A 12214-nucleotide genomic window follows, 5' to 3' on the forward strand; every position below is an offset into this window, starting at 1 on the left:
CGAGCCCCACTGACCCCCTCCCTCCATGCCAAAACACGGCAGCTCCTTAGGACAGGCCGGCAAAGGACCTGGCTGATGCTGCAAATCAACAGGACTGACACCAAAACAACCCCAGTTCCCCCTCGCCCTGGGGTTCATCAGCAGATCACTAGGGGCGCCGGTTACTTTACAGCGGAATTGCAAGGAAAGCCAGCAGTTCAAGGGATGCACTCTCAAAACCCAGCCAAAGGGCTCTCAGCTGCTCCCCCACCCCTTGAACCAACTCACCCCAGTACCTGGCTGATGGGTGTCCTGCACCCCTTTGAATCCAGACCCAGGGGTAGCGGGCACCCTCCTCCCCACCTCACCCTTCCCTCTCTCCAGGTCCATTTGCTCCCCAGCCGTCCTGAGGGGCAGTCACCTCCCCCACTACCCTCTTACAGGCTAACCCCCTACAAATCGTGTAGGGCCCAGGACATCCTCCAGCCCAGGGATGTCCCCCGCTGTGCTCTGTGGATCACGCATCCAAACCAGGGGATTTTGCTGGGGCCAGGCAGGCTGGGGCCTACCACAGGCGCGTCCGGGCACTTCCTTCTCTGGGATGCTGGGGCCAGGTTTTATTTTCTCTCCCCTCCATTGTTTTAGAGCTTTTAGGATTTCTGTTTGAAAAATGACCTTGCAAAACTGCCCAGCGTGTGGCCATAACAGAGCCGCTAAGGGGCCAGGGAGAGGGGGTCAGACGGACAGCCCGTGAGGATGGAGAGGCGGCCAGGCCTTGGCTGTGTCTGGAGGTCTGGCTAGCACTGAAGGGTGGCCGGGCTGTTAGCAGCTGGCCCTCGCTGTCTGCACGGTAGGAGAGAGCTGCTGTAAACGACACCGGTCCCCCTGATTCTTAGCCCTCCCGCCCCTGGCTGCTGCCTGGCTCCCGGGCTCTGCTCCCAGGGCAGGCGTGCTGTGTCGGGCAGGGCCGGGCTGAGTATGCTAACCCGCTCCTCTCCTGCTCACAGGGGGGCGTGGGGCTCCAGCCCCTGAGGTAGACTGGAGGACATTTGCAGCTGCTCTCCGCCAGCTACCCTTTGCTGCAGCCCCTCAGGCATGGCAGAGGGGCTGGGGGAGTCCCAGGCTATCCCACACCACCAGGACCTGGCTGGAAGCAGAGGGGCTCTCCCCTTGAGAGCAGAAGAGGGGGAAAAAACCCTCAGTGCAGCCTTCTTTCCTAACTTTCTGTTCGATTTTTTGACTGCCGCTGCACACTGAGTGGATGTTTTCAGAGACCTGTCCTCAATGACTCCAAGATCTCTTTCTCGAGTGGTAACAGTTAATTTAGACCCCATCATTTTGTGTGTATAGTTGGGATTATGTTTTCCAATGTGCATACCTTTGCATTTCATCTGCCATTTTGTCGCCCAGTTTTGTGAGATCCCTTTGTAACTCTTCGTGCTCTGCTTTGGATTTAAGTATCCCGAGAAATTTTGTATCATCTGCAATATTTTTCCCTTTCTGTTTACCCCTTTTTCCAGATCATTTGTTGAATAAGACTGGTCCCAGTACAGACCCCTGAGGGACACCACTATTTACGTCTCTCCACCATGAAAACTGACCATTTATTCCTACCTTTGTCTCCTATCTTTTAACCAGTTACTGATGCACAAAATTACCTTCCTTCTTATCCTATGACTGCTTACTTTGCTTAAGAGCCTTTAGTGAGGGACCCTATCAAAGGCTTTCTGAAAGTCTAAGTACGCCATATCCACTGGATCCCCCTTGCCCTGGTGATTGTTGACCCCCTCAAAGAATTCTAATAGATTGGTGAGGCGTGATTTCCCTTTACAAAAGGAGGAGGAAGAGGGCAAGAATGGCAGGAAGCTGACTGAGTGGGAGGCAGGCACAGAGGCGTGGGGAGTAGTGGGGGGAGCTGGGACTTTCTGGGGGGGACCCTGGGGGACCTGGGGTAGGGGATCTGAGGGAGTCTGGGGCCTGTACTGAGCCCACCCCACATTCTGTCCTTGCCACCTCCCCCCCTACTGCCGTTCCTCATGGCTGCTCCTTCCTGGCCCAGGCCGAGCAGGGACGCAGTGAGTGGAGAGGCTGCTGGTTCAGCAGCCCCCGCGTGACTCCCAACTGGATAGAGGGCAGGAGCAGGGCTATGCCTGCTGCCCAGTGAGAGGGCAGAAGTCCCCGCTGGGCTGGGGGGTGGCATGGTGGGGTTGCCTGATGACAGTGACCCACAAGACCCCAGAGTCTCAGAGCCCTATGTCTTCAGAGGATGAGGGATCCGCCCACAGTCACGGCTGCTGGCTGAGGGGCTGGCTACATCCAGGGAGCACCCACCGAGCCGCTGGTTGGTTTCCTTGACGTCCATCTGGGCCTGTGTCAACAGGGTAGGCAGGGCCAGCTCCTCGGCGGTGTACATTGTCCAGATCCTCAGTGGGCACTAACGTGACAATTGACCCCGCCCAAGAATTCAGCCCAGTGCTCAGCAGCGTCCTGGGGGGAGCAAAGCAAAGCTAAGAGGCCATTTCTGTAAACGGATCACCCAGCGGCCTCCCCCCGGTCTGCGTCCCCCAAGCACGCCACCCTGAGAGCCTTTGTCACCCCCTTCTGCCCTGCTCCCGCTTTGGGCAAGACCAGGGGAAAGGCAAACCGGCTCCCTCCTCTCGAGGGAGGCTGAGTGGGGACAGGGAGGGACAAGGAAGGAATTTTCACCTAGGTCATTTTGGCAGGGACCTTGGGGGAAGGACCTTTGCCAGGGCTTGGGGAGCGGGGTCACTTGCTGGGATCATCTGGGTATATCTCACCCAATCAATTCGCTGCCCTTATAGGGGGCCACGGCATTGGGGGGTTCCTTGGTCCATCCTGTTCTCGGTTTGGGGCACACGACAATAGGGACTGAAATGCTTTAGTCTAGCCCAGGTCACTGTGCCTGGAAGTGCTGTCTCTCTCAGCTCTTATAATCAATGCCCACAAGCCAATGTCATTCCCTGGACCTTACAGCTGGTTTGCCCTTCGCAACATCACCCAAGCGGAGATTCCCATGTGACTTCGTGACTAGGGCTGGGAATTTGAGCAGGCATTATAAACACTGACTGTCTGCCCTGCACGTAGGAACGCACAGGCAGGTACGAGGTGTTTTATCGCTTTGACTCTTCTCTTTGGCACTTGGGGACAATTTAGACAAGCTTCTAGAAAGGCAACATGTTTCAGTTCCGTTCCAGGTCACCCTTCAATGTTTTAATTATAAAATGTCATTGTTTGAAGTTTGTAATGAGGAGCTGGTTTGGGTTTAGAATCTACCTACCTGCCACCATATCTATCTATCCCCATCCACCCTATCTATCTATCTATCTATCTATCCCCATACACCCCCTCTATCTATCTATCTATCTATCTATCTATCTATCTATCTATCTATCTATCTAATTTACAATGAATGTTAAGATCCATGAACGAGGGAATGGATATTTCTATGGATAACAAAACAAGAATATCTAGAATCAGAATTGTTTTTTGGTAAGGGATATAAAACCTCGTGGTTCAGGTCTTGTACTATTAGGGATTAGCCTGAGACTTTCATGGGCAGGGGAGGGAAGGACGCTTATCCCTTATCTGTTGAGGGTTTGTTGCACTTGCCTTTGGAGTATCAGCTGTTGGCCACTGTCAGAGACAGGAGACTGATGGAACACGGGTCTGACCCGGTTTGACAATTCCTAGGTTCATTCTGATTCTAACAGGTCGTGCTGCCAAGCACAACCAAGCGAGGATGAAATTATTATGACTAAGGGCTCTCGGTCTTCATGCTTCTGGGCATATGCTGGTTTCCGGCGGGGGCCAGGCAGAAACCCCTCTCCTCTCCTGTGGTACAGCACTGCACAATTCCACGCGTTAGCTGGCTGGGATGCACTGCTCACATATCTCACAGCTGTCAGGAAGAAGTGAGCACGAGGCGAGAGACGCATACTATCTCCTCCACCCCTCTTCCAGTGGAATAATCAGCACTGGTCACTGGCTGGCACAGGATCAGGGGCGAGCTAGACCATTGGGATGTGGCAGTGCATTAGTGTCTGTGTTTCTTAGTGGACATCTGAAAATTAACCCAGTCTCTATCTCAGTTTCACGCATATTCACGCAGATCAGAACCAGTGACCTCCTTGAGGCACAGAAGGGCATTGACAGGTGGGGGAGCTGAGCCTCTCGGAGGATTTTCCAGCCAGGGGACCAAAAGTCAGGCACCAAAATCCATATTTTGGCACTGAAATACGTAGCCTGATCTTCAGAGCTGCTGATATTGAGAAGTCAGCGGGAGCAGCTCAGCATGCCCTGGACATCAAGCAGCCTAAGCTTGGATTAGGGCACAGCTGGGTTGGAGTTTTTTCCGAAGTGGTGCAGGAGTAAATCGATTAATTCCATTGTCCATCCCAAGTGAGCCAATGCAGTCACATGCCCCAGGGCCAAACAATGCCACTTTGCCACTCTTATACGTCCAGACCAAAGGGGGAGTGCAGACCGCGAGAAGCTCCAGAACACGTGTCCTGGAAGTACCACAAGCGGTTCCAGCTCTTCCCCAAAGTGTTGGAACAGCACTCTGGAGTGATCCAGCATGCCTTGAGTGCAGGTCCAGACGCAATAATGAACTCCTTGTATGGTAACGTTGGTAAACATTGACTTTTTAATAACAACCACAGTTAAACCAGGCAAATCTGTCTCTCTCTGTGGAGAAATAGAGCTTAGAGGCTCATAGAAGAAATAGAAGTTTGGTACATGTTCACACCAGACATTTTAATTTCACACAGTCTATATAGGGTCTCATCACCAGAGAATCTGATCAGCTCCCAATTACTAGTGGATGTTTGCTTGCCCACCTCTGTGAAGTTGTGACGTTATTGACATAAACTGGGACCGTATAGATCATTGTTGCAACCAAGGTCCTGTAGTGGCACCCAAATCTTGTATAAAGGGGGTCAAATGGGGTGTCTAGGACAAGGTTATGGTTTACTGGTTATGATTATGCTGTCTATATGTATGTATCAGTTTTGTAGTTGAAGTTATGAATATTGGCTCTATACTGTCTGTATGGCAAACTTATGCTACGCTTCTGGGTGACATCCCAGACAAGCTGAGATTAGCTCTGCCTAGCCTGCTTGATGCCCATTAAGGACCATCAGCTATACAATGGACCCATTGAGAGAAGGCAGATACGCCTTGTACCTCAGCAAAGTATGCAGGGACTGGCCCATGTGACTCCAGACTCCATTTTGCTGTAATTTTCCACAGTAAGAACAAAGAGGTGTTCTTACACCTGGAAAAGACTATATAAGGCTGATGCCTCATCTCCATCTTGTCTTCAATCCTGCTTCTTACCTCTGGAGGAACTTTGCTACAAACTGAAGCTCTGAACAAAGGACTGAGGACCCATCCCAGCGGGGGATGTATTCCAGAGACCTGATTTGAACCTGCAGTTTATTCCATCGCTGCTGCAAGCCTAAACCAAGAACTTTGCCATTACTGTATGTAATTGATTCCACTTAACCAATTCTAACTCTCATCTCTATCTTTTTCCTTTTATGAATAAACCTTTAGATTTTAGATTCTAAAGGATTGGCAGCAGCGTGATTTGTGGGTAAGATCTGACTTGTATATTGACCTGGGTCTGGGGCTTGGTCCTTTGGGATCAGGAGAACCTTTTTCTTTTACTTGGGTATTGGTTTTCATAACCATTTGTCCCCATAACGAGTGGTACTGGTGGTGATACTGGGAAACTGGAGTGTCTAAGGAGATTGCTTGTGAGATTTGCGGTTAGCCAGTGGGGTGAGACCGAAGTCCTCCTAGTCTGGCTGGTTTGGTTTGCCTTAGAGGTGGAAAACACCCCAGCCTTGGGCTGTAACTGCCCTGTTTGAGCAATTTGTCCTGAGTTGGCACTCTCAATTGGGTTCCACCGGAACTGCATTGTCACAGAAGTAAATCAGGATTATTAGCTCCACTTTCACATGGGAAACTGAGGCACAGACAGATTAAGCGACATGCTCATGTTCATATAGGAAACCTGTGGAAGAGATGGGAACTGAACCCAGCCAATGCCTTGATTGCAAAACTATCTGCTTTTCCCGGCAAGAGAAAAAGAATCTGACTCTTTATCCTGCTCTGTTGAATCTAATTGGAGCTTTAATTGTATATTTCTCCATTACTATTTCAGGAAAGGGAGATTTGAACCCAAATGGGACATAGTCCATAGCACAGCATGTCAGCAGCAGATGGTGCCAACCTCAGCAGCACCTCAGTGTTCCTCCTAACAGGCATACCGGGACTGGAGCATGGACACCACTGGTTTGCTGCCTCTTTCTCTTTCATGTACGCTATTGCAATTTTGGGAAACTGCACCATCCTGTTTGTTATAAAAGCGGAGCGATGGCTCCACCAGCCCATGTACTATTTCCTTTGTATGCTGGCCTTCACGGACCTGGGTCTGACTCTGTCCACGCTGCCAACGGTCCTCTGTGTGCTTTGGTTCAACGCCCGAGAAATCAGCTTCAGCGCCTGCCTCCTCCAGATGATCTGCATCCACTCATTTTCCTTCATGGAGTCCTCGGTGCTTCTGGCCATGGCCTTTGACCGCTACGTGGCCATTTGCAACCCTCTGAGATATACCTCCATCCTGACCAGCCCCAGGATAGCTAAAATAGGACTGGCCATTGTCTGTAGATGTACGTTGGTGCTGGTCCCATTAATCTGTTTTCTTACAGTTCTGCCATTCTGCAGGTCTCATGTGCTCTCCTATTCCTATTGCTTGCATCAGGATATAATACGGCTGGCATGCTCAGATACCACATTCAATAATATCTATGGCTTAACTTTAATCCTGCTCATAGTGGTACTAGACCCTCTGCTGATTATCCTGTCTTATGTTATGATCATTCAGATGGTCTTAAGCATCACATCCAAGGAAGAGCGCATCAAGGTCCTGAACACCTGCGTCTCCCACATCTGCGCCATCCTGATCTTCTACATCCCCATGGTTGGCTTGTCAATCATTCGCAGGTTTGGGGAAAATGCCGCCCCCATCATTCATGTTCTCATGGCCAACATCTACCTTTTCGTGCCCCCGGTGCTCAACCCTGTCATCTACAGCATGAAAACCAAACAGATTCGTGAAGGGATCCAAAGGATCTTATGTCAAAAAAAGACCTAACCTGGGCATGCCCAGTGGCTTAGGTGTTATTCCAGGATATGTGCCCTAATTCTTCATAGAATGGTGAGACTGGGTGATAGATAGATAGATAGATAGATAGATAGATAGATAGATAGATAGATAGATAGATAGATAGATAGATAAGAACGGCCAGACTGGGTCAGGCGAAAGGTCCATCAAGCCCAGTATTCTGTCTTCTGACAGTGGCCAATGCCAGGTGCCCCAGAGGGAATCATCAAGTGATCCATCCCCTGTCGCTCATTCCCTGCTTCTGGCAAACAGAGGCTAGGGACACAATCCCTGCCCATCCTGGTTAATAGCCACTGATGGACCTATCCTCCATGTACTTATCGGTTCTTTTTTCAACCCTGTGTCTTGGCCTTCACAACATCTTCTGGCAAAGAGTGCCACAGATTGACCGTGCGTTGTGTGAAGAAATGCTTCTTTTTTGTTTGTTTGTTTTAAACCTGCTGCCTGTTAATTTCATTGGGTGAGCCCTAGTTCCAGTGTTATGGGAAGGAGTAAATGACACTTCCTTATTGACTTTCTTCACACCAGTCATGATTGTATAGATCTCTATCATATCCCCCCTTAGTGGTCTCTTTTCCAAGCTGAAAAGTCCCAGTCTTATTAATCTCTCTTCATATGGAAGCTGTTCCAGACCCCTCATCATTTTTGTTGCCCTTTTCTGAACCTTTTCTAATTCCAATATATCTTATGATCTATCTTAAGATAGATAGTTAGATAGATAGATCTAAGAGAACTTCCCCTGTATAGTAGCAAGTATACATCCTTATAAATCCCCTTGATTTTTATGCTTCTGTGACTGATTAAAAACCAGACCTGTGGCTTAAAATATTAAGTGCTGTTTCCCTCAGCTACTGACTTCAGTTTCCAGGCACTCGTGTGATTATGCAGCGTAGGGCAAGGCCGTTATTGTCGTGTTACTCCTCATCAGCAGGCATTTTCAGAGCAGGTGTAGCAATTGCTGCATCCACATACTCTCCTCCTCCTTTGTGCAGGCATGATGCCCCCAGGAGCCCCTGTCTCTTCCTCCCCATCCCCTCCCAGCTCCGGGGTGGTTCACAGAGCGATCGCAGAGCCCGGAAACCCTGTGTGGGCTGTAGAGATTGGCAGGGCTGTCGCTCCCAATGAAGAGCAGAGGGAAAGGCAAGTCAAGCCCTCGGCCCTACTCCTTAGCCAGCAGAGGGGACGGCTGGCTTGTTTAGTTTGCGTTAACAAACCACAACAGGCACTTTTCAGGCATTGGAAACTCCCAGCTCATCTGTGGGTCTCCCCCGACCATAAATGTGATTTCTTGCCCATGGCTTCCTGGCACAACTTATTGCTTGTTTAATTATTAAACATTTGTTGGATTTTTTTAAACCAGTTAATGAAATGACTCTTTGCAGACAGTCAGACCCATAGGCTTTGTAAATGTACAGGCCCGATTCTCCTCTCTCTTAGCCCGGTTTTATACCAGTACCCATGGGGTCATGTCAGCCTCGCACTGGGGTAAGGCAGGGGTTGAGACCCAGGATCGACGTATCTCTGCCAGAATGCATGTCAGTGGATGTACTGTGGCGGAGTCAGATCCCGCCAGCCCCCCCAAAAGAGGGTCACTTCCCATCAGTGCGAGTATCACAGGGACACCCCAAGTGTGGGCTCTGGCTTCCAGAAAGAAAAGGGAAATAACAGGCGCTTTCCCTCTCCCTCTCGAAGATGGAAGAGCCATTTTATCTGCCGGCCCCTGAGCTGGCAAAGGACATGCACCAAAACAACAACACCCTTAAGTCACCGTTCACGCTCCCCAACTGCCTCCTCCACGGTGTTAGCCTCAGCAGATGTAGCTTAACTGCCCCAGCATTTGGGATCAGGCAGCCAGCAGCTTCCAGCGTTTGAATTCCCCTCCCCCAAAGCCGGGAGGGCTCTTTTCATCTGCTCCCACTCTGGTCCCAGTCAGGCCTGACTCTGCTTTCTTCAGAAGCCAGGTGGGACGTGTTGAGGGTTAACCCAGGGCAGTTACCCCCGGTCTTCTCTGGCCAGCTAGGCAACCTCACTGATCCCCAGGTGTCAGGAAACGCTGATGCTCCTTTGAGTCCCAAAAGAGAGTGAGGAAGGAATTTAAAGAAACAAATTCTGCAGCACAGATGGATAAAGCAAAAGAAAGAAAGAAAGAAAGAAAGCAAGAAAGCAAGAAAGCCCAGAGCAACCGAAGACAAGACAATCTTTCATACTCTGTTCATATCACATTCGCACACTGAGCCATACCACGTACAAGACAATGAGTTATAGGCCCAGATCCACAGAGGTACTCGCACACCGAAATCCCACACTCAGGCACCTTAGCCCCAGTTTTAGGCCCCACTGGGATCCACAAACACCCACTCAGCTGCCACCGAACCGTATAGGTGCCTAAACTCCCTCCATGCCTACATTTATGCTGTGAACGTTCCCTAGGAGCCTCTGTTTCTGTCTCCGGACACAGGGATTGCTGCTGGCCACCTACATCTCCCGCCTACGCCCCAGTGCACTCCACGAACCAGGGGAAGATAGGTGCTCCTCTGCCTGGCTCACCCGCAGGGCCCAATCCAGTATGTTTACTCAGAGGCCATCTACCGGACTGGGTCCCATTCAAAACATGAGATGAAGGAAACCCAGGTTCAGTTTCCCCTTCTGGCTCAGAGGGAGCAAGGATTTGCCGTGGGGTCTCCCACCTCTCAGGAGGTGCACGCCAATCACTGGGCTCTGGGATAGTCTGCAACAGGATCGCGCAGTCTCTCTCCCAGTGAAGTTGTTCCCCGGTGTATAAATAATGAAACTGTCATTGGAGCTGGGGGACCAGACGCTGAGTCTCCCACAGCCCAGGTGGGTGTTGTTACAATAATTGGGCCTACAACCTTACCTGAACTGTGAGTTCAGCCATACACCATACGTGGCAGTTCACAGGGTGTCACAGTGACCCATAATAACAAACGTTGATGGGAAAAGCTATGAGCGGGAGACAGAAAGATTGAAGTAGTACAGACAAAAAGGTCTCCTGATCTAACTCAAGGACAGGGTAACGATCGTGCCTGGTCAACAAGAACAGTGGGGGACTGAAAATTATTGACCCAAAATTGTGTCCGAAATTAGGCCTAATTGGTGGGCAGAACAATGAGGGGAGGGGCTGTTCTGCCCATCCCTGCCTTTGTAGCTCCTTAAGGAAAGAGATTGGGGGGTGGGAAATTGGCAACAGGAACAAGTTTCACCATCATGTCTGCCACCCCCACCATCTCTTGGGACCCCAGACCTTCTTTGTCTCAATCCCAAGAGACGTTCTGACCAGACCCGGCCAGAGAGAGGAACCCAGATGATGATGCCCCTCCAGTTCCTCTTAGCCAACGTCTTCTCTTTTCCCTAAAAGGACAGTTATTACCATCTTTGATACCAGCTACAAGCCTGCCACTCTCTCTCCAGCTAAAGGGAAAGGGAACAAGGGGCGCAGTTGAAACAAAAGCCTTACTCAATACTTTACACGTCAAAGGCTTGAACTGTTTTTCCTTCTTTCTGTGTCTTTAATAAAAGGTTAAAGCGGACGTTGACTGGGGTGTTTGCCCTGGGGGTGAGTGGGCTGAGATCTCTGGATACCCAACCCTGAGCCTTGTTTAACACTGTGTAATGTTGGACAGTGACAGACTTATGTGACCCCCCATTGACTCCCTTGGCCCATTGATTCCAGCTGAATGAATACAACAGCGCGCAATCCAGTGTGTTGCAGAGTCATTTTCACTCTCTCCCTTTCTTTCTCGCCCAAGGACTCTCACCCAAAGAGGTCTGTGTGCTTGAAAGCTGGTCTCTCTCACCAGCAGAAGTTGGGCCATTAAAAGGTATCACCACCCACACCTTGTCAGTCCAATGTCCTGGGACTGCACCACCCAAAAAAAATATATTTAAGCTACAGAGGAACAGCTTGATCAGGAGTAGCTGATGGCACCCAATGTGAGACTATCCCATAGCTCTGTGGCTGAAGCATTCTCCTGAGAGAGGAGATGGCTTCTGTTGAAATCTTTTCACTCCCTGAGGCAGAGGGGGAATTGAACCTGGGTCGCACTCCCACACAGGAGAGAGCACTCACTAGTGGGCTAGCAGTTACAAGGTAGGTCTCCTACTGCCCTGGCTTCCTCTGTTGGTGTGGAAGGAGGCAGGCATCTGACTCATTGTCCCGAGAAACAACGCCTGCACCACGGCCGCCTGACTCCAGGAGCGAGGTCCTGGCTGTGCGCCCCAAGCAGAGGTAGGGGTTTAACACCCTGAGAGGGACAAGGCGTGGGACCCACCCCTCTTATGGGCCTCTCCCATTGGCTAGCTTAGCTGCCACCTAGCAGGGGGGCTTTGTGCATCGCGTTCTTGGGTGCTTGTTTCTCCCCATCCCCTTAGGGAACAGGGGCGAGGCAGGGCATAAGAATGCACAGGGAGCCGAGGCACCTCAGTCAGGCTTTGTGGACCCCAGTGTTGTTCCAGGGATTTTCTAGGTGCCTAAAAGTTCGGTGTTGAGGCCGTGAGGGTTGCAATGCCCACGGCCCTGTGTGGATCCGGGCCCTTGTTCTAAGTGGTAGTGTGTGTCGAAAAATTATAGAAAAAAGACCATGTCCTCGACTGCCGTGATCCAGCAAAGGTAGCTCCATTGCAGTGCATGGGAGGGGGCTGGCTCCATGGGACTCTCCTGATCACTTCAGCCTCATGCTGGCACCAATCAGGAGTCAGACTCAATGGTACCACGTTTGTCTTTTCGTACCCAACAATGTGCTGCCCCAACAACCGAACGAGCACACAAACCCAGCACAACCTGCTGCAAGAGAAAATCTGTGTATTTGGGAAGAGATCCTCTTCAAGGTAACAGAGCAACGCAGAATAATTGTATCTTTGAGATAGATAGATAGATAGAGGGGGTGGATGGAGATAGATAGATAGATAGATAGATAGATAGATATAGATGGGGTGGATGGGGATAGATAGATAGATAGATAGCGGGGGTAGATGGGGATAGATAGAGGGGGTGGATGGAGATAG

The 12214-nt window shown here is 50.5% G+C and overlaps 1 protein-coding gene across 1 annotated transcript; it reads left to right on the plus strand.

Annotated features, from left to right (window-relative positions):
* The first annotated feature begins 6214 nt into the window (after nucleotides 1–6214).
* Nucleotides 6215–7162, plus strand: LOC117872665 (olfactory receptor 51G2-like). Its single transcript, XM_034761366.1, has one exon. The coding sequence runs from the start codon at nucleotides 6215–6217 to the stop codon at nucleotides 7160–7162; it is 948 nt and encodes a 315-aa protein (XP_034617257.1).
* Nucleotides 7163–12214: the final 5052 nt, after the last annotated feature.

The sequence above is a fragment of the Trachemys scripta genome, chromosome 1 (assembly GCF_013100865.1).
Source record: "Trachemys scripta elegans isolate TJP31775 chromosome 1, CAS_Tse_1.0, whole genome shotgun sequence".
Lineage (NCBI taxonomy): Eukaryota > Metazoa > Chordata > Testudines > Emydidae > Trachemys > Trachemys scripta.

Excerpts from the sequence above, each read along its gene's own strand:
- LOC117872665 (XM_034761366.1), top strand. The coding sequence starts at position 6,215 with ATGTCAGCAGCAGATGGTGCCAACCTCAGCAGCACCTCAGTGTTCCTC.